The sequence below is a fragment of the Delphinus delphis genome, chromosome 4 (genome assembly GCF_949987515.2).
Source record: "Delphinus delphis chromosome 4, mDelDel1.2, whole genome shotgun sequence".
Lineage (NCBI taxonomy): Eukaryota > Metazoa > Chordata > Mammalia > Artiodactyla > Delphinidae > Delphinus > Delphinus delphis.
This window is the reverse complement of record NC_082686.1, coordinates 65,029,702-65,055,027: the sequence shown is the minus strand read 5'-3', so window position 1 is coordinate 65,055,027 and position 25,326 is coordinate 65,029,702. Positions and strand designations below refer to the sequence as shown.

The 25,326-nt window shown below is 44.2% G+C and overlaps 1 protein-coding gene and 1 pseudogene across 4 annotated transcripts in view; both read left to right on the top strand.

Moving 5' to 3' along the window:
* The window catches only part of B4GALT4 (beta-1,4-galactosyltransferase 4), a 28,535-nt gene extending 7,279 nt beyond the window's left edge, over window positions 1-21,256 (top strand). For all 4 annotated transcript variants that reach the window (XM_060010692.1, XM_060010691.1, XM_060010694.1 and 1 more), the window contains 6 exons: window positions 2,949-3,347; window positions 6,483-6,715; window positions 9,085-9,272; window positions 14,491-14,613; window positions 16,522-16,626; window positions 20,378-21,256. In XM_060010692.1, coding sequence (XP_059866675.1) covers window positions 3,095-3,347; window positions 6,483-6,715; window positions 9,085-9,272; window positions 14,491-14,613; window positions 16,522-16,626; window positions 20,378-20,510 — 1,035 coding nt within the window. In that variant the 5' untranslated portion in view covers window positions 2,949-3,094 and the 3' untranslated portion in view covers window positions 20,511-21,256. The remainder of the gene's footprint in view (window positions 1-2,948; window positions 3,348-6,482; window positions 6,716-9,084; window positions 9,273-14,490; window positions 14,614-16,521; window positions 16,627-20,377) is intronic.
* On the top strand, window positions 16,892-17,556 carry LOC132423888 (glycine cleavage system H protein, mitochondrial-like; annotated as a pseudogene).
* Window positions 21,257-25,326: the final 4,070 nt, after the last annotated feature.

The following is a 25,326-nucleotide window of genomic DNA, read 5'->3' as shown; positions in this document are numbered from 1 at the left end:
TATCAAAAACTGTTGCCAATCCTAGCATTTAAGCCTCCTACAATTAAGTCTGCAAGAGGTAGTCTGGCTCCAGAAAACTGCAGACTTACTGTTACCTGGAGGGAAGAGAACAGACCTCCAGGAAACCATTTCAGAGACAGTCTCAAGGAAAGGGACAGGAAGAGACAGGTAGAAGGCTGCATGTTTCAAGGGTTTGTGCCGGGCACACCCAGGTACCAAGGGGAGGAAAGAGACTGAAACGTCCATGTGAAGGATGTGGCAGAAGCCCAGGCTTTGGAGCTGAGCACGTGGGCTCAGACCCCAGCTCTACCACTTAGTAGTTGTGTGAGCTCAGGCAAGTTCCGTAATCTCTCAACTTTCATTTTCTCCTCTATAAAATGAGGAGACTAATAATTCTTACCTCACAAAGTTGAGATGAGAATTAAGTAAGTTAATACAAGTGGTTTAGCCCCAGTGCATGGCACAGAGTAAATGCACAAATGGATCACTCTTCTTATTAGCGATTAATCTTCTAATTAGTTATTACTGCCTTCAGCAAGCCCCTAAGCAAGGCCTAAAGACCCTAAACAAGACCCTAAACACAGGCCATACTGTTTAATTGCTTCCTGGGCCAAATCTTCTCTCTTGTGGTTTGATCCAGGAACCTAACCTACGTTTGTAACATGGTGTCTAGAGAGAAATGCGTTCTAGGTTTCCCTCAAACTCATGTAAAGCTAAAATTTTGGAATACTACCCTTAAGTAAGTAAGAGGCTATCTTGAGAGTTGCTAAGGGTGTTTAAAAAATATTAATTAATTAATTAATTAATTAATTTTTGGTTGTGTTGGGTCTTCACTGCTGCAGGCTTTCTCTAGTTGCAGCGAGGTGGGGGGGCTACTCAATGTTGTGGTGGCGGGCTTCTCATTACGGTGGCTTCTCTTGATGTGGAGCACGGGCTCTAGGCGTCTGGGGTCAGTAGTTGTGGCTCACGGGCTCTTGGCGCGCGGGCTCAGTAGTTGTGGCACACGGGCTTAGTTGCTCCACGGCATGTGGGATCTTCCCGGACCAGGGCTCGAACCTGTGTCCCCTGTATTGGCAGGCGGATTCTTAACCACTGCGCCACCAGGGAAGTGCGAGTGTTTTGTTTTTCACAGTAAATTGCCACATCCCCACGTCTCATTTATTTATTTAATATTTATTTATTTGGCTGTGCCAGGTCTTACTTGCTGCATGCAGTGCGGGCTCTTTGTTGAGGCACGTGGGATCTTCGTTGCAGCCTGTGGGATCCTTAGTTGCAGCATACAGGATCTAGTTCCCTGACCAGGGATGGAACCCGGTCCCCCTGCATTGGGAGCACGGAGGCTTATCCACTGGACCACCAGGGAAGTCCCTCACATCTCATGTAAAAAATCAACTTTGTTTTCATTACAAAAGGACAAAAGTGTGTCATACTTTTACAAAAATGAAAGAAAAGGGTAAAAAGCACCCCTGGCTAATCCCATACTCCTAACAGAATTATTGCTAGCTTTTGGTAATATTTCTTTCTAGAGTTTTCTTAACTCTCTAATTTTAGTGGTAATCATATGCAAGAATTTATTTTCTGTTTTTCTTTTTGTTACTTAAGATTTCATCATACGCGTTTTTGTGTTATTTTGGCACAGAATATATTTTGGTCTCCATTCTGTCCATTTAATTGAGGATACGTTTGCTGCGGAGATTCTGTGTCCTGGCTTTAGCATTTTCCGCACTCTTCTGATAACACGTTTAGAATTTGAGGAGAGACGTGGTTTTGGTAATGCAGAGAGGATGTGGGGCCTTGCGAAGTAGCCTTCATCATCCTAGTGCATTTACCATGGTCCAGGGAGGGCCCTCAGCTATGTGGCCTCAGAAACTGGATTTTTCAGGAACTAAGAGCATAGCCACCTCTCACAGGTGAATTCATACTATCCTACTACATGCAATTGAAGTATGAAATCAAAAAAACAACCCATCAACTGACAGAAATACAGTAGAGTAGAGTGGTGATTCCGGCAGCCACCAGTGTGTCTGCCTGTAGGTCATCCCTAGTCTAGAGTCATTTAATGTAAAGTAAAATAATATAACGATCACAACAGTGATGGTCCCCACTTAGTGGGTGCTTGCTGTGCATCAGGAGGTGGGCTAACACTTTATGTATTAATATATTAGGTCATCCAGTCCCTCAATAACTTCTCTGGGAAGGTACTATTTTTATCCCCATTTTACAGGTAAGGAGACCAAGGCTCAGTGAAGTGATGGGCTCGAGGTTTCATAGTTTCTGTCTAAACCCAAACCCCAGATCTTAAACACTGTGCTGTAGTTCTGTTATTCTTACAGATATTTGGCCTCCTGTGTTGGCATCCTTTTGTGTTCCTTGCCGTCTCCCCAACCTCCTGGGCCGTGCCCTGTGCCATTGTCTCTTTGTGACGATAACATTGATAACTGAAAAATCCTTGATTTTTCATCCTCTGTTTCAAGGAACATGTTTTTCCAGCTCTTACAGAGGGAGAAGAGCTTTTGTCTTTTCCCTTATTTTCTCTTTGGATCAAACTATGCCCTAGAACAAGAGTTCACCTTCTCTTAAAGCTGTGCCAGGAAGGGGCAACTAAGAAAGGGAACCATTAGGGCTGTATTTTGGGCTGTGCCAGCTCAGAACTGAGGAGGCACTGACCGTCTCTTCTTTGCTTTCTGCACCGGTGCAGCATCTGGAAATGGCTTTTCTTCTGGGGTGAATGACAGCTGGGGTGAGAACCCAGAGAGAACTCCTGTGGTATATAGATGGTTGGATCCTTCTACATCCAAAATCTCTGGTTTTCTGATCTCTAAACTCTTCGTTGGAGAACTCCCACTACTGTTAATCAGTTGGGGATAGGTTTTCAGTTTGTGCTGATGTGAATAATTTCAGGATAGGATTTCCATCTGAAATGGCATGTCTTTGTGATTGCATTTTAGGGATTGCTGGAGCGGAACTACCAAGCAGAAGCAGGCATTGCACTGTCAGTTGTCATCAGGTTTGCAATCAGATTGGAAAAGCTGAACTTGAAGCTTCCTGCCTGCAGTGAGGCCGAGAGAGACCTACTGCTCGCATAATAAAAGACATGAGCTTCAACGTGACTCTCCACCTTTCCTATAAATTCCGATTACTGTTGCTCTTTACTTTATGCCTGACGGTGGTTGGGTGGGCCACCAGTAACTACTTTGTGGGTGCTATTCAAGAGATTTCTAAAGCAAAGGATCTCATGGCTAGTTTGAACAAGGATGTAGTTTTGGGGAAGAAAGGAGCTGTGACAGAGGAAGCCTCTGTGAAAAAAGCAGACCTTAACAACTGCTCTTCTGTGTCTCCACACCTCAGTAAGTATTTATTTTTTATTTTTAACAAGTAGTACATACACTTTTTATTTGAATATAACAAATGTACAGAAAAGTACAAAAATCAGAAGTGTGCAGCTCACTTAAGTTTCACAAAATGAACATACCAGTGGAACCAGTATGTAAATTAAGAAATGGAATCTTCCCAGAACCCCAGAGATGCTTCTTTGAGTCACGACCCTTACTCCAAGCTTATATTCCATCCATTAGATTTTTTTGAACTGTACGTAATTGGAAACATACACTATGTACTCTACTGTGTCTGGCTTCTGTTGCTCAACATTATGTTTGTGAGCTGTATTTGTATTGCTGACAGGTAGTATTTATTACGTGAACATGCCCAATTTGATCCTCCAGCTGCAGAAGTCTCAGCAGGCATGTCGATAGGCATGTGTGATGAGCTGGGGGTCGATTGACCCAGGCTGGTGGCTCTGCTCCAAGTGTTTCTCATCCTCTTGGGACCAGCGGGCTAACCTGGGCATGTTCTCCTGGCATCTGCAGGGAAATGACAGCACATCCAAGCTTCCACTCATGTCATATCTATTAACATCCCCCTGGCCCACCGTATGGAGTCGAGGGACAGGATAGTATGTTTTCAGTGTTGTCTTAGTTTATTTCTGTGTTTATTTCTTAAATATGTTGTATGTTTTGATTCTCCTTTGACATCTTGCCTTTCAATTTAAATGAATAAGAAGTTGGTCTTTGGGAGCACGTTAATTAGGAAAAACTCCACAGCGATATTCTATGTAACCCACAAAGGTTCTGTCAGACCTCTGATTCTCCAGAACATCGAAGTGCTTAGAGTTCTCCAGATAATCCTTGGAGTGTCTTTCCAGAATACCTTTCCTCAGCCCATGTGTGTCTGGCGGATTCCTGTCTAGTCATCAGAAATCTAGTTTAGATCACTTCTCTCCCAGAAAGGTTTCTGGGACTGCCCCAGAGTTAATCTTAGGCTCCCTGGGTGCTCCTCCACCTTTGTTTCTGTGGTTGTGCTGGTCAGTGTATTGTTTACACATTTGCCCTTCTTCCCCTGGAGGAGTATGCAGGCGGGATGAGGGCACGGTGATCCTTTCCAGCTCTATGAAGTCCAGAGCTCCTCCCTGGTCCTACAGAGGTGGCTCTCTGCATACACTTAATTAGCTCTCTGGGGGGCAGTCTAGGGCTCTTCAGAGGCTTCTTGCTTTTAGCGGCACAAAACCTGCAGATCCTTTTTCCTGATTACATCACAGACTTGTAGTGTGATCATACTGGCATGCTGCTTCTCTTTACTAAGTCACGGAAAAGCCAAAACATTATTCCGGATTGTTCAAGGGAAATCGTTCTGCTCACAGATTACACAAGTTGAGATAGCAAAATGAGTTACTGAAATGCAGATCTGACTGTATCATCCCCCTTGTTCAGAATTCTCTCAACATACTTAAGCAACAGATGCATTCATGGAAACAGATGGGCAGTGACATGGTACTGACTATGGATCCAGGGGGTGACATAAGTAGTGACAAATTAAGATGGGCCATTAGTGACCCAAGGAGGAATAAAACTTGAGAAAATATGACAGGGGCGGTAAGGGAGACTGCTAGAGTGAGTGGAAGCAGGCACCCGAAGATTGGGCACATAATAAGCTACTACAGTGAGGGAGTGAGCAGGGGGACTGATTTACATCAGACCTGTTGCATGGGGCTCTTTCCGGGGCCGAGAGCAGAGACACGGTCAGGTTAATTCAGATGATGGGGTTTATGGACAGGCTACACAGGAAGACATCTCTACAGCCATCCCATCATCTCCCAGCAGCTCTGGTAGCTTGCCTTTCCTTGTAACTCCTTTCCTTACTGTTTGTAGGGATTACTGCCTGCTGACTCTATGTCTTGTGTGTAGACCCTTGTGGAAAGGCTCTTGTAGGTCAGTTATTTGCTCTTGGTGCTGTTGGGCAGAGTCTGTCAGCCATGCTGTGGACAGTAGAGCCTGGTCTAAGCAGCCATGGCCAGGGTAGGAGATGGTCACATGAAGCAAGGCACAGGGACATACATCGGAAAGATGGGTGACTGCTTTGCTCCAGAAGAAGGTAGCTCAGTTTGCAAGTACCTTGAACAGTATATGTGGAGTTTTTCTTGTTTTGGTTTTTTTTCGGCCACGCTGCGTGGCATGTGGGGTCTTCGTTCCCCGACCAGGGATGGAACCCGTGCCCGCTGCAGTGGAAGCATGGAGTCCTAACCACTGGACGCCAGGGAGGTCCCGAGCTGTAAAAAGTGTGTTCTCTAACCAGAGCTCTGCCTCCTCTCCTACCAGTCAGTATTCCCCGTTCATTCGGGTCTGAGGCGAGGGTCAGTGGCTTCAGCCTTATCTTTAAAGCCTTGCACGAGATTGGTTACCATGGATGGTCTTGCGTTTCATCCAGTCAGGCTGTGTCCAGACTCACTGAGCAATGCCCCATTGGGGATTTCGCCACGTGGAACAATGGGAGGATTCTTGCGGTGTTGCCCATACCTGTTACTGCTGAGTTAGGGAGGGAGGCTAGTTTCTATTTCCTTTCGCTGCTTTAGTTTCAGGGAGTTAGAATAGCTCTCAGGAGCTTAGGGAAGGACCTTGGGGAAAAGGGCCTTGTCTGTGAGCTTGATTCCATGGAATGCTCTTGATCTTTAAGAGACTTCACCCTCCTTTGGATTTTTTTTTTTATGACAACAAAGAAAGTTGGATTGATTGCTTCATTCATTCCTTGGGTGAGGCTTCCGTGTTGTTTTTTTTTTTTGCCCCCTTTGGAATTTTGAGAAGGAAGAGAGGTTAGAGCAAATTTGAAGTTGCTCAGTCTACCCCTGACCTCTGCTCTTCACCAGGGTTCTCAGAACAGAGTGTATTTTCTACTTACGGATGAATCATAGAGCCAGGACTGGTAACCCAGCACAAGAGAATGGTCTTATATGTCATTTGCTTGTTTTTGCAGCCAATAACCTGAGTCATAGATTCTGTGGTTATAGTTTGTGACCAAATGAGGCTTTACAGTAGTGCTCGTTGTGTGCCAGACAACTAGCACAAAGTGTGTGACATGTACCAGCTCCTGTAAGCCTGTCAGCCTTTGATGAGCTTGTTCATGTTAGTTCCTGTGTCCTGTTTTTATTGTAGAAGGCCAGAACAAGCTCGTTTTCAAACCAGATCTCACTCTGGAAGAAGTACAGGCAGAAAACCCCAAGGTGCACAGAGGCCGGTATCACCCTGAGGAATGCAGGGCTTTGCAGCGGGTCGCCATCCTCATCCCTCACCGGCACAGAGAGAAGCACCTGCTGTACCTGCTAGAACACCTTCACCCCTTCCTGCAGAGGCAGCAGCTGGAGTATGGCATCTACGTCATCCACCAGGTGAGTGTGTGGGCAGACCAGGCCTCTGCCCGCCACACCCTCCTCTCTGTGAGGCGCTTCGTCTGTCTTGGGTAAAAGGGCATCAAACTATCATCAAAGGTGAGGTCTCTTATCTCATTTATCCTTGAAAGTAGTAAAGGCACTTCTTGTCCCAGAGTGTGGAATAATGGGATAAGTGCTGGGAAATTTTACTGGCTCTTAAGTGATCCTCTGGAGGAAGCCTGTTTGCTTTCGTGAGCCCTTCCATTGCAGACAATGAAGCCCAAAGATATTTCCCTGGGACTGACCTTACATTGCCTTCTGCATTTGCTATACACTACACAATGAGATGTTGGAACTGTGCTTTATTATTGAGCCTGGCTGTTCAATGGGGATCTAGACAGAGGAGTTGACTACTGTGTGTTAATCGCCATGGAATTCTATGACTGTCTCCACCTTTCTGCCTTTAACTTTGCCACTATCTATTATGGAGAACATTATGTTTAGTTTTCACTTTTTTAAAAAGAATAAATTAATTTTATTTATTTATTTATTTTTGGCTGTGTTGGGCCTTCGTTGCTGTGCGCGGGCTTTCCCTGGTTGCAGCGAGCGGGGGCTACTCTTCCGTTGCGGTGCGCGGGCTTCTCGTTGCGGTGGCTTCTCATTGCGGAGCACGGGCTCTAAGCGTGAGGGCTTCAGTAGTTGCAGCACGCGGGCTCAGTAGTTGTGGCTCACAGGCTCTAGAGCACAGGCTCAGGAGTTGTGGCGCATGGGCTTAGTTGCTCCGCGGCATGTGGGATCTTCCCGGACCAGGGATCAAACCCGTGTCCCCTGCATTGGCAGGCGTATTCTTAACCACTGCGTCACCAGGGACGCCCCTAGTTTGCACTTTTATGATTCACTTTTTTGGCTTCCAAAAGCATGATTTAGTAGGAACACGGTAAGTATTAGTGTAGCCTGCTTTGAAGAGTTTAGCTCTAAGTGGAGTGGGTGATTTAAGGTGCCTCTATCTGGTATTAACATTTATTGAAAGAAAAATAAGACATCAACAACTATACATGGCTATCTTTTCAGAATTGTCCTGGGCCATCCAAATAATTCTCCCTCAAATCCTTACAAATGCTCCGAATACAAGGAAAATCATGAACTATATACGTAATATTGGTTATAACTGGTAATATTTGTTTTGGGAAAACTTTTGACAGATCAGAGGATGCTGTTCTGCAATGTATACTTTACAATAAACTGGGGGTCTTAAAAATTAATGTGCATATATATATTACATCTATCCCCATTTTGTGAGGATTTGAAACAAAATTTAACTGTTATATTGGTTTATCATTATTTTTGTTTTTAACATTGTTAGTCATTCAGAGGTCTTACTCAGGACAGCAACCCCCAGTATATAATTTTATGAATAGAAAAATATGTCTGCTTTATGTTATTCTTTTCAGGAAAGTACTGTGGTGAGTTTTGAGAAGTGCCTATACTTTTGTTATGATAAACTGTTGATTGAACTGGAATTTATTCTTAAGGAATTTGATCCAAATAGCCATGAAAAAATTACTACTGTAAAAAAATGTTTCATATTGTAGCTTTGATTATATTACTGGTTTACTGTGTTCTTTCCTTACCCAGTAACGAATCTCCTCTGTAAGGCCACTATGAGGATTAGTGTCTGCCATGAAGTGTTAAATCCGGGTTCTCTTACAGTGATTCCACGAGACTTTTAAGTAGCTTAGGTATATGAGCAGTAACCTTCTCTGTTTATAGGTCAGGATTTCTTGATCCTTTCTGGCAAGCTATATTTTTGGGGGAGCTTAGTGTAAGTTTGTTACATGGGGTAAGATTGGGATTAGCTAAGAGCTGAACAGCGAAGCAGTGATTCTGCTTGGCGTGACTGGTATGTAAGAAAGGTTTTGTGGTTTTACATGGAATAAATAAAGGTACGTTTAAAATTTTTTTAGAGTTATCTTTATTAGTATTTTAAAACTATGGTTTTTTAAAAAATTGTTGTAAAATACACATAACATAAAATTTACTATCTTAACCATTTTTATTGGAGAGTTCAGTAGGGTTAAGTTTGTTCACATTGTGTAAATAATCTCAACTAATCTTTCATCTTGCAAAACTGAAACTCCAAACCTATTAAACAACAGCTCCTCATTTCAAGGTGTTTTTAGTTATGGAATACAAGTATGTATGAAGCATAAAGAAAAACGCAAAAGGCCTGTTATTGTTATTGCATCTACTGTGTCAGATTTTCATGTCATGTGTATACTCTTGTGCATTAGCAAGAATAATACCAGCTCCTGCATGTGAACTGAACAGGGGAACAGTGTGAAATCTTGTCTCAGGAGCTTTTCAAGTTTTAATTTCCATATCTATAGGCTGGAAGTAACAAGTTTAATCGCGCCAAACTCCTGAATGTGGGCTATATAGAAGCTCTCAAGGATGAAATTTGGGACTGCTTCATATTCCATGATGTCGACCTGGTGCCCGAGAACGATTTGAACCTTTACAAGTGTGAGGATCAGCCCAGGCATCTGGTGGTTGGCAGGAACAGCACTGGGTACAGGTAAGGCGGCTCTGCTCACAGCTGCCTTAGGTCAGAAGCCTGGCCTGTTATCATCAAGGCTGTGCAGACACTGTGTCCAGGGTGTCTGCAGAAAATGAGAAATAGGAAAAATGGTCCATGATATATCACTTAAAGTTCAAAACAGGAATTAGAGAAATTCGATTTTTTTTCTTATTAGGAAAACATCCGCCAGCAGCCTTGGCAGAGGATCACAGATAAAAAGGGAGAGAAGAGGGGAGGGAAGTCCAAGCTTTGCACATGGCGGCCAGCCTCGCCTGCAGGGCCCGCCTGCTGGAACTTTTGCAAGGGCTCCCACGCTGAGTAGAACTCAAGTAACTTAGCTATCTCTCCCTGCCTTCTGCCTCTAAGAGGCAACAAGAGTGTGCCTCCAGGTCCGCTTTTAGGCCTCTTTTGTGAGACCGTGATGTCTCTTTCCAGACCGAGTCCGGAGGGAGACTGGGAAGGGGCATGTCCATCAAGTGGTCTGCTCAGGAGCCAGGACACCCAGGACAAGTTCCCTTCTCTCAGAGTCACTGTGGGAAGAGCCAGGCACCGTCATTTCTGCTTTCATGCCCGCCCCCCTGCCCCATCCCACCCTCCACCACACACACACACACACACACACACACAGACACACACAGAGAGAGGCATAGCTGCTTTTCAACCTTATTTTGTACCAGTTCCTATTTGAAAACAACTGAGGGGAAATAGCAACCGAGAAAGTTCTCTACAAGGGAAACTATATGTTCACTTATATGTGTGCACACGTACCTGTCAGCCTCCACCAAGCCCTGCCCTTCGTGTGTGCTCACATGTGGGGTGCTACTGCACTAGGGACCCTGAGACTGATCTGAATGAGGCCGAGTGCCCATCCCCACAGCACTCCCTGGTGTGTACTGCTATGGGGAGACAGGCAGCTGCAGTGGAGCTGTGTCAGCTTTGCACTTCACTTCTGCAAATTCAACTAGGAGCACGTGCTAATGAGGGGGAGAGTTTGGGGTGGGGGTGAGGCCGAGGGAGAGAGAGCTATAACACTATAAAATAAAATGGGAGGTTCCACCAGTGTCTACTCTGGGAAGTGATCATGAGATGCAAACCATGAATCTCTTTGTGTGTGTGTGTGAAATATTCTTCTTTTTATTTTTTCTCAGTCATTTAGAAAAGTAAAAACCATCTTTACTTCACAAACCATACAAAAACAGGTGGTAAGCCGGATGAGGCCTGCGGGCTATAATTTGTTGGTCCCTATAATAGCATGTCAACTGGGATGACAGGATCAGATTTGCATCTTCAGCCAGTGAGTCTGGAATTCAAATGTGCATATGACTCATCTGGGGATTCTGTTGAAATGCAGATTCTGTTGTGAGATTCTGTGTATCTAACCAGCTCCCAGGTGATATTTTGGCAGCAGGGTTTGATCTGTGAATCACACCTCGACTACCAAGGCTTTCAGAGATCCCAGGTCGGATCCATCCATGGAAGAGAGCCTGGATTGGAGAGCGAGGGTGAGGATGGAGGGGAGAGCTGTAACATCAGTTAGGAGTCTTTTGGGAGGTTGGCTCAGCAGGCCTTGGTTGCTGGGAGGAAGTGAGAGCTGGGAGAGAGGGAGAAGTTGAAGATGACAGCAAGGTTTTGTTGGTTAGTGCTGTCTTAAGCAGAGATCCCAGTGATCTGTACAGAACTGGGTACAGAATAGTGCTCAAGAAGTTTTTGCAAACCATGAATCTCTTGATGCCTCCCTTGCTCTTGGTTTCCATTGTTGCTCTTATTGTGTAGGTTTCTCACTTCGGACTGTTCAAGAGATTTCCAAGAGTAACGCTGACTGCAGGCGACCTTTGCCTCAGGTAGACTTTAAACCTAGTCCCTGTGTAAAGTGTGGGATATAAACAAATACCTAGAATAAGCCACAATGGGTGAGAGCACACTCTCTTTAAGAAAAAACACCTAGGGAAGGGTTTAAAGGTGTTGTCCAGGAAATGTGGCATCTTCATCTTGTGGAATCAGTGGAGCTTCCCAGCAGAGTTCCAAGATGTGGAAGCAAGAGAGAACATGGCACAGGTTTTGAGGAAAGGCTGGTAGTTCATTAGACCCTTGACGTGGGTGATAACTTCCCATTGCCCAGTCTTTCTAGACATCTGTGGTGAGAAATTACAATCACACAGGATTGTTTTCTCATTTGTTTGTTTTTGGAGTATGGATACACAGGATTGTATCAAGGACAGGCCTTTTGTTGGGATTCTAGGTTTTATCTTTGCGTTAAGCTGGACCATAAGAAAATGAGTTCTTGGGCATTCCTGCTGGGAACTGATCTTGAGTAAAACTTTGGTGTGATGATCGTGGGTTTTATCAGATGCCACTCACTCTAAAAACAGCCCCTGTACGAATGTTGCTGGTTTAACTTGCTATTGTAATTGGCCAGAAGTTTCTTTTATAACTAGAACTCAGGAAGCCTTTGTCTTCCTTGAGTAACTGACAGTTTTCCTAATGTAAACCAGGTGATTGAATGTGTCTCTCTCCTCTTTTGATCTGGATGCAAGAAGCTCAGAGTCAAATCCATGACCTTCTTTTAGAAGCTGAAAAGAATCTTATTTGCAGATCAGAGTTCTAATATATTTCCTATTCTGATCTTCTATCTGAGTGAAGTTTTCCTCTCGTCCTGGTTTGTCATTTATGTTTTTCTACTTTACTGTATGTATCATGTAAACTGCCTCATTTTCTGTGGTTTGGGGGAGGTTTGCATAGGTAGTGTAGGAGTTGTCTTCCTCCTGCTTAGTTATTGCCTTTCCTCCTTTGGGCAAAATCCCTCTAGTTGCTGGCAGGTGCAGTTGCAGGTGGCTAAGTGTCTGCCTTCTGGTAACTGTGTGTCCCTGTGCCACAGAGCTTAAATCAGCCCACTATTCATTGTCACAACTGCCCCATGAGTATGAAGGAAGCGCAAGAAGTGTTTTCACTTTACACACATGCAGAGGGAAGAAGTTAAAGCAACTTGTCTCAGCTATCTCAGACTCTGATGAAGACAGAAATAAATCTTGTTTATCCCAGTGATTATGGGTCAGTGATAAACATCTGTACTAGCCTGTGGGAAATTTTATTGCCAAGAATTCCTTTAGTACCTGCCTGCTTTTACAAGGACTTTACTCTTATTTGATGACTCCATTTTCCCCACCCTTGGGCCTTACAGTCCTTTAAAAATAAGTAAAACTGTTTCAGGGCCAATCAACTATTTATGCTTTTCTAGCTAAGAAGAAAAACCAGAAGGAAAGATCAATAAACATGTAGATATTTGGCACCTAAGAGGCAACTGAGGAACTGATAGTTCTTTAACCTTTCTTTCCAACTGGTCTCCTCCTGCACCTCCCACTGCAGCCAAACTGGTCTCCCGGTGCCCCTCACACAGCCCGCACTTCCTCCCTCTCGGCCTTTCGTCACAGAGTTCTGATCACCAGGAGTTCCCCCAGTTTTCTACCTGTCTGAATCCTCCCAGGCCCACCTGCCCTGATGTGTGGCTTCTCCTTCCTCAGAACCCTGGTAATGTTCACCTCTCTTGCTGGACTATCAGCTGTGTGTGAGCGCAGGGCCCACTTATTCTAGCGTTTAGCCAGCTGCTTTGCACACAGTGGATAGTCGTTACTTGATGGGTCACTACCAAGTCATCAGTGCTGGGTCCCTCCTGGTGACCCCTTTTTGGGGCGTGGCAGGTTATGCCTGGGCAGTGGTTCCACTCAGTGTTCTGATGAAGCTGCTAGTTTTCAGGTAGTTTAGGAACCCCTTCCCAGCCAAACAGAGTCCAGTAACCATGGCAACAAGTCACTGCAGTCAGTGTCTTGGTCAGTAATAGCTGCCTTCTGAGCACTTTGTTCTTTTTGTTTGTTTTAGGTGGTTGTTTTCCAGAATTTTAGCTTGGGGGTATGTAAGTAAATCTATTTCCATTGTGGGTTAAGCAGGGTCCTCCCCATCTGTACTCAGAACATAGAAACAAGCAGCTGAGCTACAAATTAACTTTGGGGACTCCACCTATTAGATGGCAAGTGTCTACATGATTATTGATCTTTCCTTTTGGTTTTTCTTATTATCTAGAAAAGCAGACATATTTTATTGGTCCTGGAATACTTTGAACTGACATTAATTAAAGTTAGAGATCCTCCATATATATTCACATCCTCTTATTCAGTAACATCCAAGTTATTAAGCTGCCTTCATGTGCATTTCTGAATTGTTACCGTGTTCTATTCAAGGGACATCTTTATTTCTCAGATTTGTTAATTTGCCTCCCAATAATCCATGAGTCCTAAATGACTGACCTCTTTTCTTTCCCCTTTTCCTTGTTGGTATACCCACAGCTCCACCCTTTTTACTCTCCTCTTTTCACTTACTACATTGTCTTCGGGCAGCTCTCCCTACCCTTGTGCCTTCAGGTACCACCTCTTGACAGCTTATTTCCAAAGCTATCTCTGTAGCCACTCCTCTGTACTGAACTTGGACCTTGTAACCTTTTTCCCGCTGGCAGAAGCCCCAAGGGTACCTCATATTCAGTTTATCCAAACCGTAATTTGTCTTCTTCTCAAAACCTAATTATCAGTTTGTATACCCTGTTTTTGTGAGAGGCACTGTCATCTACCTAGTTGCCCAAGCTGGAAACCTCAGGGTTATTAAGGTATGTTGGGTTCTCCAGGAAACAGACTCTGAGACGGAGATTTGTATGCATATAAGTGGAGGTCTGCATAAAAAGTGTGTATAGGAGCTCTCTCCTGCTCTCCACCCCACTCCCTAAAAGAAAGTAAAAGTAAAAAAGCCACTCGTTCACGCTGAACCTGGGTGCAGCCTCAGAATGCTCTTAACCCACAGCCCTTGACAGCCACAACTATTCATTGGATTGGCACACGAGGTGAAATCTCTCATCCAGATCTGATGTTACAGTGCACATTGACAGGTACCTCTGTAGACCTCTGCACACAAACACTAACAATAAAAGGTGGGTGGCACCTTGCTTAGTGAGCAGATGTGAGAGCTTGTCTAGACAGAGGACAGAAGGCCAGACAAGGAAGGCCAAGAACGTGGGGAGGTGGATGTCAAGCAGGAGTGGGTGGGTGGAAGTACATGGTCTTCAAAGTGTTCCTAGAATGCCCGCCCTGCAGTCAGAGACTTCTGAAGCATCTGTGGAGAACAAAAGGACTCTGCACTAACGTTCTAACCATTTCTCTTCTCTCTTTCGCTCCAGGTTACGTTACAGCGGGTATTTTGGGGGTGTTACCGCCCTAAGCCGAGAGCAGTTTTTCAAGGTGAATGGATTCTCTAACAACTACTGGGGATGGGGAGGCGAAGACGATGACCTCAGACTCAGGTGAACAACAGAGACAGGTCCCCTTCACGGGGCTCTGCTAGCAGTGGTTGTGTGTGGTTCCTGTGGAGGCCAGGCCAGCAGGTCATGAGGCTCCGACTTGGGCTTGAAGGGTGGCAGGGGGTGGGGGGTGAGCAAGGCGGCCCAAATCGCTCTTTGACACTGGCAGTTCAGAAATGATGGAGGGTGGTCTAGTCCTGGCTAATGGGTGTCCGGGGTCCGGGAGTGTTGGTGGAGGTCTCTGTGGACTTGTCAGCAGGTATTACCTACTGAGATAGAGTCTCACCCGTGAATGGCAAGTCCCAGACCACAGCGTTTGCAAAACTGCCACCTGAGGAAAGTGGCCAGAGGCCTGTTCTAAGCCTCTGCGTTCTCTCAGACCCCAGGCAACCCTGGTGGTTCCCAGCGTGCAGAGCAGGGAGTGCCAGCAGCCTGTGAGGAGTTGCACGCCCCGAAGCAGGCCAAGATGTCCTCTCCTTATACACGAGCCAGCCCCGCACTCCGTGGGAGCAGCTGCTGGCCTGACTCCCTGGCCTGACTCGGGGCTGCTGGCATGACCCTCAGATTCTCTTGGATTCTTTTCTGCTCTGGGGGGTTCAAAGGGGATATGCCTGGTCTCCCCTCTCAGCCCCCTTCCCTGAACTTGGGTTTCATGGCCAGATAGTTATGGGTATCCCTAACTCCCAGAAATAAGTAATTATTCAAGAGCCTGGGGCCAGTATCTTCAGACTTGTAACAAGGTCTGTCTATTAGGAGACCCCCTTTCCTCCTGTTGTTGCCTCTTAGAAAGAAAATTTCTCAGCTGGCGTTCTGAATTAATATACGTGTGGCTGCCAGATGTTTTCCATTGCTTCAGCATGAAGAAGCCGGGCTCCATGCTGGTCTCATTTCCAGGTCTAGGCTGAGAGTCTCTGGAATGTTTCTGGCAGGAGGGAACGGATCTCCCTGACCAAAGGCTGCATAGAAATGGCCGTAGTGATGGGCAGCGGCACTTCATGGCCCAGCCCATCAGCAGCCTGTGTGGCCGTGGCTTATGAAGTGGACAGAGAGGGTACCTGCTAGATTTCAGGGCAGGAATAGCAAGGGCTCGGAGTCAACCGTATCCATCATGTTCCCCAAATCCATTTCACTGCCCAGATGGGACGGCTAGTAGAATTTTACACTGATGTATCTTCACTCTCTATTTTCCTGTTGCTCCTCGGTTTCAAGGTAAAGGGGAGCCCCAAGTTTTGCTTTCATTTGGTAAGAACATCATGGCCTCCAGAGTGGTTCTTGACTAACGCTATGGATAAACCAACTGATTTGAGCATAAACATTTGCTGAAATTTCTTTACTAAATACTTATTTACTCACCTGTGCAACAGGCACCACCCTCTTTCTGCTTATATAGTACATTACAGTTTGCAAAGAATGTTCCATGTGGACGGTCTCATTTGAGCCTGTCAGATCAACTCTGTAACACCATTGCCATTTTACGGTTCGGGAAACCCAGGCCTGGAATAATGAATTGACTTACCAAGGTTGTAAATAACAAAGTCTAGATTTGAACCTAGGTTTGTGACATTTAACAGTCATTATTTTCCCTGTTAAAAGAAGGCAACACTAAGTAAATTAGGGATCCTAAGAGACTTGATTTTTTCAAGGTGTATTTTCTCAGTTGTTTCTGGAAAATGACAAAGTGTAAATTGACACATCTTCTTTGTACCTCAGTAGTAAATGTTAAGGGTGATTCTTCTATGGACTTATTGCCTGAGGCCCAACATAAGAAAATTCTTTTTCTTTTAATACCTAAATAATCAAGATATGTGTATGCACATATATGTAAATTTTTGCAAATGATTCTTTTTTAAGTGCCTAGTGGTAGATAATTGGGATAGAATTTTTTTTTTAACACCTCTGTTATTTTTGCAGGGTTGAGCTTCATAGAATGAAAATAACCCGGCCACTGCCTGAAGTGGGTAAATATACTATGATCTTCCACAAGAGAGACCAAGGCAATGAGGTGAATATAGAACGGTAAGTCCTGGATCCATGCGCCTTGCAGGCTACCTGCGTAGTCTCTTCTGTCACTAGTCCTATGCCAGATTTGATCAGATAAACCAGTTTATTTTGTTCAAAGCTTTTTATTGAGGTAATTTTCGGACAGACCCAAAAGCAGAGGGAACATCTATTGAATTCACATGTACATGTACCACATTCCCAGTTTCAACAGTTAACAACTCATGGCTTCTCTTCTTTCTCCCACTTTCTTCTCCTCCCCCACTGGATTCTTTAGAAGCAAATGAGATATCACAGCATTTCCTGTGTAAATATTTCAATAGTATCCTTAAAAGAAGTCTTAGAAAAAGAACTGCAGAGGTGCTGCGCGGAGACCCGCTGCACCCCTGCGAACACGACGCTGCGAGTGGCGCAGAGCGTGCGGGCCATCTCTGCGCCCAGCGCGCCCTGCCCACCGCTGCCCTGGGGACTGCAGGCAGGCGCCGTCCGGGCGCTGCACACCGGACCCGCTCTGCTGTCAGGTCGTAAATTCAGACAAACGTGAATGGGTAACAACAGAAAACGGTGTTGGAACAGTGGTAATCAGCAATTTTGCACAGGAAGCTTTGGGAGATGTTGTTTACTGTAGTCTGCCTGAAGTTGGGACAAAATTGAACAAACAAGAGGAATTTGGTGCTTTGGAAAGTGGGAAAGCTGCTAGTGAACTCTCTTCTCCTCTATCAGGAGAAGTAACTGAAATTAATGAAGCTCTAGCAGAAAATCCAGGACTTGTCAACAGATCTTGTTATGAAGATGGTTGGCTGATCAAGATGACACTCAGTAACCCTTCAGAACTAGATGAACTAATGAGTGAAGAAGCATATGAGAAATACATAAAATCTATTGAGGAGTGAAAATGGAACCCCTAAAGAAACTAGTTTGAAACAACTTAATCTAGAATAGTTGTCTTAAATTAGTGGTGGATAGATTTTTAAAAAGCAACTTTTAGCAAAAGAAACTACTTGCAACGGTGTTGCCTGAAGAAAATACCCCTTAACTTCCTAATGACTTCAGATAAACGCTATGCATCTTTTTCACAACAGCCTGTGATTTTTAGGCTCCAGTTATAATATTCAGAATTCCTGAAATTATCTGTGGTAAAACTAGTTATGAAAGTTATGTAATTCAAGGATAACATTATTATCTTAACCGTATATAATATTGTAACTTGCCTACAGCCATCCCTGGATTTGGGTCAAAATACTCAATGAACTTGCCACTGGAAATAAATGGCAGTGGAGAAAAGTTTGTTAGTTGTATAGTGTCCAGTGAAGAACGTTACTCTCTTAATTTTGCAATATACTGTGTTTGCTGGTGCTATTTTTATACAGTGAAGCAACAGCCTTGCAGGAAAATAAGAAACAGTTTATAAAATATTCAACTTCCTAATTTAAGAAAAAAAATACTGCAATACTATTATCATACCTAATATAAAATTATCAATACTTGCTTATTGTCATCAAAGGTCCAGTCAGTGTTCAGATTTCCCCAATTATCTCATAAATGCTTTAATAAATTTTTTTAAACAGTTGGTTTACTCAGATTCAGATTGTAGACAAGGTCTACACATTGCATTTGAATGATTTCTCTGAAATGCCTTTTAATCTGTAGGTTCCCCCTTCCCTCCTTTTTTTTTTTCCCTTGTAATTTATTTGTTGAACAAACCAGGTCATTTGTCTGATGGAATTTCCTACATTGTGAATTTTGCCAGTCACATCCCTGTGCTATAACTTAATTTGTGCCTCTGCATTTCCTTATAAGCTAGGGCTTCGATCTGGAAGCTTAAACAGATTCTGGTACTATTTGGGGGCAAGAACGCTTCCTCTATAGTGCCATGTATCTCCTTTTGTATCCCAGCAAGGGGACATGATGTCTGGTCATGTTTTGGTGATGTCAGGATTGTTCTGTGGGTTCACGTGTTGTCAGCCTCATGCAGTCATTGTGAGGGTCCCCATTAGTCTTCACCTAATTATTTTAGCAGCCATTGGTGATCATTGCCTAAATTCATTATTCAATTAGGGATTGCAAAATTGTGATATTCTGTCAGTCCTGCATTTATTAGATAGATTTTTCTACAAAGAATGATGTGCCTTCTTCAGCTGTCTGAGTACACTGGGGTACGGTTCTTATAGAAAAGGCAGGATAAAGGGAAAGAATCAGCATTGACTTTTTATTTCAAAGTGATGAGTTGATGCTTCCTACAGCCTTCTGGATATAGTTAATATTCTTTTCGATGCTCAGATTGTCTTTGGCAAATGTTATCTTTTTCCAGTGGGCTCCCGAATCCTTTGACATAACTGCAGTCGTTTTGCGAGCATTTTTCCCTTTGCTCTGGTGTGATGAGCTGTTCTAGGCTCATCTTGTGCTCCTGCCCCAGGAATTAACCCTTTCACCAAGGAATCCTGGCAGATAAACCAATTCTTTTGGGGGCTATGTCTGAAAAATCTACATTTCTTTGTTCTGGTGGGGTTTTTTCCCTAATGTTTGAAACTGTATTAAAGGGCCTTTAGCCTTTTTGCTAGAGTCTACATTTTAAAACAATATTAAAAGACTTTTAGCCCTTTTGTTAGAACTTACCACTTTAACAAAACAGCTATTTCTATTTTCCATGTGTCTTTTGAGCCTTTGCCCATAGGTGTGCATTTTTCTCTGTAAATTAAAATAATAATAATTAATGAATAGATACAAAAGAATACTTATCAACTGTATGAAAAATCTGAAGATTCTTGATACCATGACCACTGGTCGTGTCCTCTAGCCAGTTTACGCCCTTTCCCTGTGTGGCCCTTCCTTATCCCTTATCTTCCCCCTACCCCAAGAGGAAATACTTTCCTGAATTTTGATGATAATTAAAGTTATTTTTGCTGTGTCTTGGTTTTCTTATTTTCCCATGTGTTTGTATTCATATACAAAAAATTGTTTAGTTTTGCATGCTTTTCAATTTTATATAAATGAAATCATGCTGTATTATTTTTCTCTGACTTTATTTAGCTCAACTTTATGCTTCTAGTCTCCATCCACGTTGTTACTGTAACCGAAATGCATGCTTTTCACTGCTCAGCTCCTAGAGACCAATTCGGTTCAACACCACCCCTCTCCCTGCATCCTCGAGCTCCGGCCACACAATTACTTCCTCTTCTTCAAACACATCCTGCTCTTTGACACGTCTCTGTGTCTTGCACAGGGTGGTCTCTTTTCTGGGGTGTCCTTTCCCTCATCTTCTCTGCTGTGAATTTCTTCTTTTTCAAACCTTGGTCAAATTTACCTTCTCTGTGACCCTCATGAAGTTAGGTGCCACTTCATTCAGCCTCCTCTGCATACAGTTTAGCTTGGTTTGAGGTTCCTATGAGCCCCCGCCCTGCCTGCAGACACAGAGTTCTCCCAGCAACATTGGAGCATTCATAGATCCCCTGAAGCTTATCCAAGGACCTGTCAGCAGTGGATGAGCTGTATCACTGTACATCCTTCTGTCCTGCAGACTGGGGGCTCACTGCATGAAGGACTCTTCTGATCATTGGTCCTCAGGGTCTTCCATGGGGTTTGCCATATGAACACATGGCTGTCGTTAGTATCTGTTACCTTAGATGGAGAAAATAAACTTCTTTTGCAGTAGGAAACCCAACAAGTGCAATAATTTACAAAGATGCGTTTGCCAAACTTTGTGACAAGGCAAAAAGCAGTGGAAATAGATGTTAAATTCTTATCTTTCACATTTGTTCTTTATCTTTAGGATGAAGCTCTTACATCAGGTGTCACGTGTCTGGAGAACAGATGGGTTGAGCAGTTGTGATTATAAATTACTCTCTGTGGATTACAATCCTTTATATGTCAACATCACCGTGGATTTCTGGTCTGGCCCATGACCCTGGCTCTTCTGCTGACATTTGGAGGAACTGAATATTTGATTGCAATAATTTTGGCCTAGAGACTTCCCCTAGTAGCACACATTAAGAACTTGTTGCAGCCAATTACTGAGCTGATTCTCCCTCTTTCATATTTTCTTAGCAGAACTCCTGGTGATATGGAATGTAAAACAATTGTTTTGATCATGAGGGTTAAATATTGTAATGTAGATACTTGAAGGACTAAGTATAAAAGGACCACTCAGAAGATGCCATGAAGGCTATTTGAGAACTCTGATTGAAGGAGATTTATTTAAGTTTGAAGTGACACATATTTTCTGGGATAAAAAATGCCACAGGAGATAAGATTGCTGAATGTCCCAGAGAACCAGGAAAGGGTTGAAGATATGTTTCTGTTACTCATTTATCCTGCATGGTCATCTGGGAAGAGGCGGGTCCCCGGTGAGATGAAGGCCGAAGAAGAGGGGAGAAAGGTGAAGAATAAAGGTGCCGCGAACTTGGGACCGAAGAGGTGGCAGAAGGACCGCATCAGGCGGAGAGCAGCTGCGGTGGTTGTACTGTTGCTATGGCTGCTGCCCTGCGGCAGGTGTCACCTGCCCAGATACGCCTTCCCGTAACATTTTATCTACTAGTTTTTAGAACATTTTTGTAAAATGATTTTGTACGTGTAGGATATGAAGTAGCAGTTTACAAATTACCTATTAATTAATAATACATCAGAAGTACCTCTGTAGTAAAATATGAAAAAGCTTTGGGTGGTCAATCTTGTTTTTTACTATTGTTTCGTTACCAAACCAAACTTGGGTCCGCTTGCCCACATGCAGTGAAGCCAATCTGCAGACACTGGGTTGTGGTGAAGGAAAGTGCAGCGTTTACTGCAGGCGCCAAGCAAGGAGTCCGGGCAGCTAGTGCTTAAAAGCCCAAACTCCCTGAAGGCTTTCAGGGAAAGGTTTTAAAAGACAGGGTGAAAGAGGGCTTGTGGGATGTGTGATCAGCTCATGGACAGTCTTCTGATTGGCTGGTGGTGATGTAACCAGGAGTCAACATCATCAACCTTCTGGTTCCAACTGGTCTGGGGTCTACTTGCTTGTGGGCAGCGTACAGTTAACTGCTTCCACCTGATGGGGGTTTCAGTATCTGCCAGACAGCTCAAAGGATGTGGCTCAGAATATTATCTGTAGCCCTTGAGAAGGAACTAAAGGTCCTTGACTTTGTCTAATGGCTAAACTATTATTATTTTGTCTTGTTTGACTGTTTTCCTTTCTTTCTGCATTTTCTCACTTCTCTGATTAAATTTACTCTTTGGCACTCAGGGAAGGCCTAGGAGGCTAAAGTTTCTCTACAAACAAGACATGGGGGAGGACATGGGGGTGGGTCTTTTCCAGGAAGGCCCCGCAGGGTCCTGGTCGGTTCTAGCTTCCAGATGTATTCATGTCAGTAACCCTACTGCTTAAAAACAAAACAGATGAGACTAAGCCTTCCCCCGCTCTCCCGTGTTCATCCTTCTCTGCGCAGCCTGCTTGTGAGACAGCTCCAGGCCTGTGGCACGTGCCTCTGAGTCTCGGCTCCTGGGCCGCGTTGTGTTCTCTTCATCCTCCTGTGCTTGATTTTGATCAGTAATGGGCGCAGCAGGGCTGACTCAGGGGCACACCTCGTTGGTGAGAGGATAGGAAGGGGTGGAGCCAGGGCTCCTGAGGCCTTTGATTTGGAAGGAAGGGCGGGGCCATGGCACTGATTTGGTACTGCTGAGCTTCCTGGGAGAGGGGCGGGAAATGTGGGAGGATAATCTAAGGAAGGTAATCGGGGATGGATGCTGGCTCAGAGCAGAAATAAGAATATTTTGTTCGCCTAGGGGAATGGACACAAATAATGTAGATGTGGATGTTCTTGAGCGTGTATTATGCAACTGTGCCCCAGGGTTTCTCAATCCATCATTATTACGTGACACTTAATTTTTAAAATTCAACATGAGTGCCTGCCAGCCAGTTAGTGTAAATAATATCCTTCCCAAACAGGGAGAGGGAGGGAATAGGAGGATTTGGGGCTTCCAAAAAGACAGCAGTCACCACCCACGTGGGGAAGGAGAAGAAAGAAAAGTGCATTTTGTGGACGTGACAGGTTTACCTAGGGCTGGCCTGGTTTACCTTTAACCCAGTAGGGACAAGTAAATGCTGTGTTTTTTCTTTATTTAGAAAAGAAATAATAATGGTTTTCTTCCTTTTCCCCCACCCTCTTGTCTCCTCTGCAGAATCTTCCTCTAGCTTTCCATCCCAATGTTTTAACTGAGGTATGGTTGATTTACAATATTGTGTTAGTTTCAGGTGTACAGCATAGTGAGTCAGGGTTTTTTTGCAGATTATGTTCATTATAGGTTATTATAAGCTATTGGGTATAATTCCCTATGTTATACCGTAAATCTTTGTTTATCTATTTTATGTATAGTAGTTTGTATCTGTTAACGATCCCAATTTTCTTAATTATAATCTAATGCAGACTGAACTATTGTAATTGCCAACAGCCTGTGCCAGGGGCCTCCAATTTGGAGGCTGTGGGTCCCTGGTCATGGCTGGGGAGGGTAAAGGAAGAGAATAGTGTGTGCAAGGAATTTGAGGATCCATACTGAGAACAATTTCTCATTCAATGGAAACAAAATACAATTAGTACCATGTGGGAACTCCCTATGTATTTTCAGCTATTAACAAGGCATCTGCATTTTTTTAAATGTTCAAAACCACTGTCCTTTGCCTATTGATATTCTTCAGGTAATTCTTTCAACCAAGATAAAGTATATGTCATTTAAATGACTCACTATGAAACTTCTGGAGGTGGAAGATGGTTTTTTTTTTTTTTTGCGGTACGCGGGCCTCTCACTGTTGTGGCCTATCCCGTTGTGGAGCACAGGCTCCGGACGCGCAGGCTCAGTGCCCATGGCTCACGGGCCCAGCCGCTCCGCGGCATGTGGGATCTTCCCAGACCCGGGCACGAACCCGCGTCCCCTGCATCGGCAGGTGGACTCTCAACCACTGCGCCACCAGGGAACCCTGGAAGATAGTTTTTTAAGACCTTTATTTTCCTTCTCTGCCACTGTACCTGCAACGGGATTCGAAGCCCCTGACTGGCAGGAGGCATATGGCTGCCTGCTTGCTCTGCTGGGCAGTTTGGCCTAGAGGAACCGAGCTTTCCCAATTTCCCGCCCTGTGTGTCTCTTGCTGTCATTGGCCACAAAGAGGCCAAGCTTTCTGAGTTTTGTAGATAAGCCTACTATACTTGCTGAGGATTACATGGACGCAGGTCTGTTTGAACACCACAAATACTTAACATGAGGAGTGTACTACTTTAAAAGTTTTTATGGCTTTTTCTCACTTATAGTACCACTCCTTTTTATAGTGCTTTATGGTTTATGACATTTTTATACACACTTTATTGATTAGAGTTAAGTAGGGTAGAAGAGGAAGTGGAGGTTCCATTACACCATATTGCCTCCATCTGGGCTTCTCTCACTCTTTTTTTTTGGCCGTATTATGCGGCTTGTGGGATCTCAGTTCCCCAGCCAGGGATTGAACCCTGGCTCCAGCAGTGAAAGCGCCGAGTCCTAACCACTGGACCACCAGGGAATTCCCTGGGCTTCTCACTTTCTTTAAGGAAGGTTTCCTGACTCTACATCCCTGTCCTAGCTCCTAGAGAAGTTTGGTATATTCTGGACTTGAAAGTGCATTCCATTCTAGGGACTTCCCTGGTGGTGCAGTGGTTAAGAATCCGCCTGCCAATGTAAGGGACACGGGTTTGATCCCTGGTCCGGGAAGATCCTACATGCTGTGGAACAACTAAGCCCGTGCACCACAACTACTGAGCCTGCGCTCTAGAGCCTGCGAGCCACAACTGCTGAAGCCCGCGCACCTAGAGCCCATGCTCAGCAACAAGAGAAGCCACCGCAGTGAGAAGCCTGCGCACCGCAACGAAGAGTAGCCCCTGCTCATTGCAACTAGAGAAAGCCCGTATACAGCAACCCAACGCAGCCAAAAAAAAAAAAAAAAAAAGTGCATTCCATTCTCATCTAGTCTCTAAACTTTTTTCCAGACTCCCTCCCTGGTTTTTCTGCCCTTTGCCCCCTCACTTCCACTCAAGCCCCTGGGGGTTTCCTGGGGCCCCAACTGCTCTGTGAATGGACTCTTGGGAGAGAGGAAAGACATATTCTGCTGGACTAAAAACCTCCACTTTCCCCAAGTCCTATACATATATAGTCTCTCTCAAAAGCCATTAGTATGTCCCACAAAATGGAGCATATTCAGGAACATTTCATAGGTTCTTTTTTGCCCATCACTTTCCAAAAAAAATTTTTAAGTCTATTCCTTAGTACTTTAAATGTTTAAGCTATTGCCACCTTCATTAGTTTTAAGTCCACTGAAGACCGTCTTATACCTGCTGAGAGGGCCAGACCAGTCTCTCAAAGATATTCACAGAGGAGAGTGTGTGATGTGTGTGAGGGTGTGTGTGTGTGTGTGTGTGTGTGTGTGTGTGTGTGTGTGTGTGTGTGAGATCTGGGGCCTTGGTGGAGAGGTTGGTGAAGGGTGAGGTACACTAATTGAATGCTTGCTCTGTATTTGAATTTTCCTTGCTTTTTAAATTTTAACTTTCCAATATTCCTGTAAGTGTGTATGTAGTACTGCAAAGAAAAAACAGATTCAAGTTAAGTAACTTCCCAAAGTTGGTAAGAGGAAGAGATAAGATTTGAACCCAAGTCTCTTGACTCTAGTGTCTTGTTTTTTCCCCCCAGAATATCACATTGTCAGGAGATTATGAGATTTCTTTGTGAAGG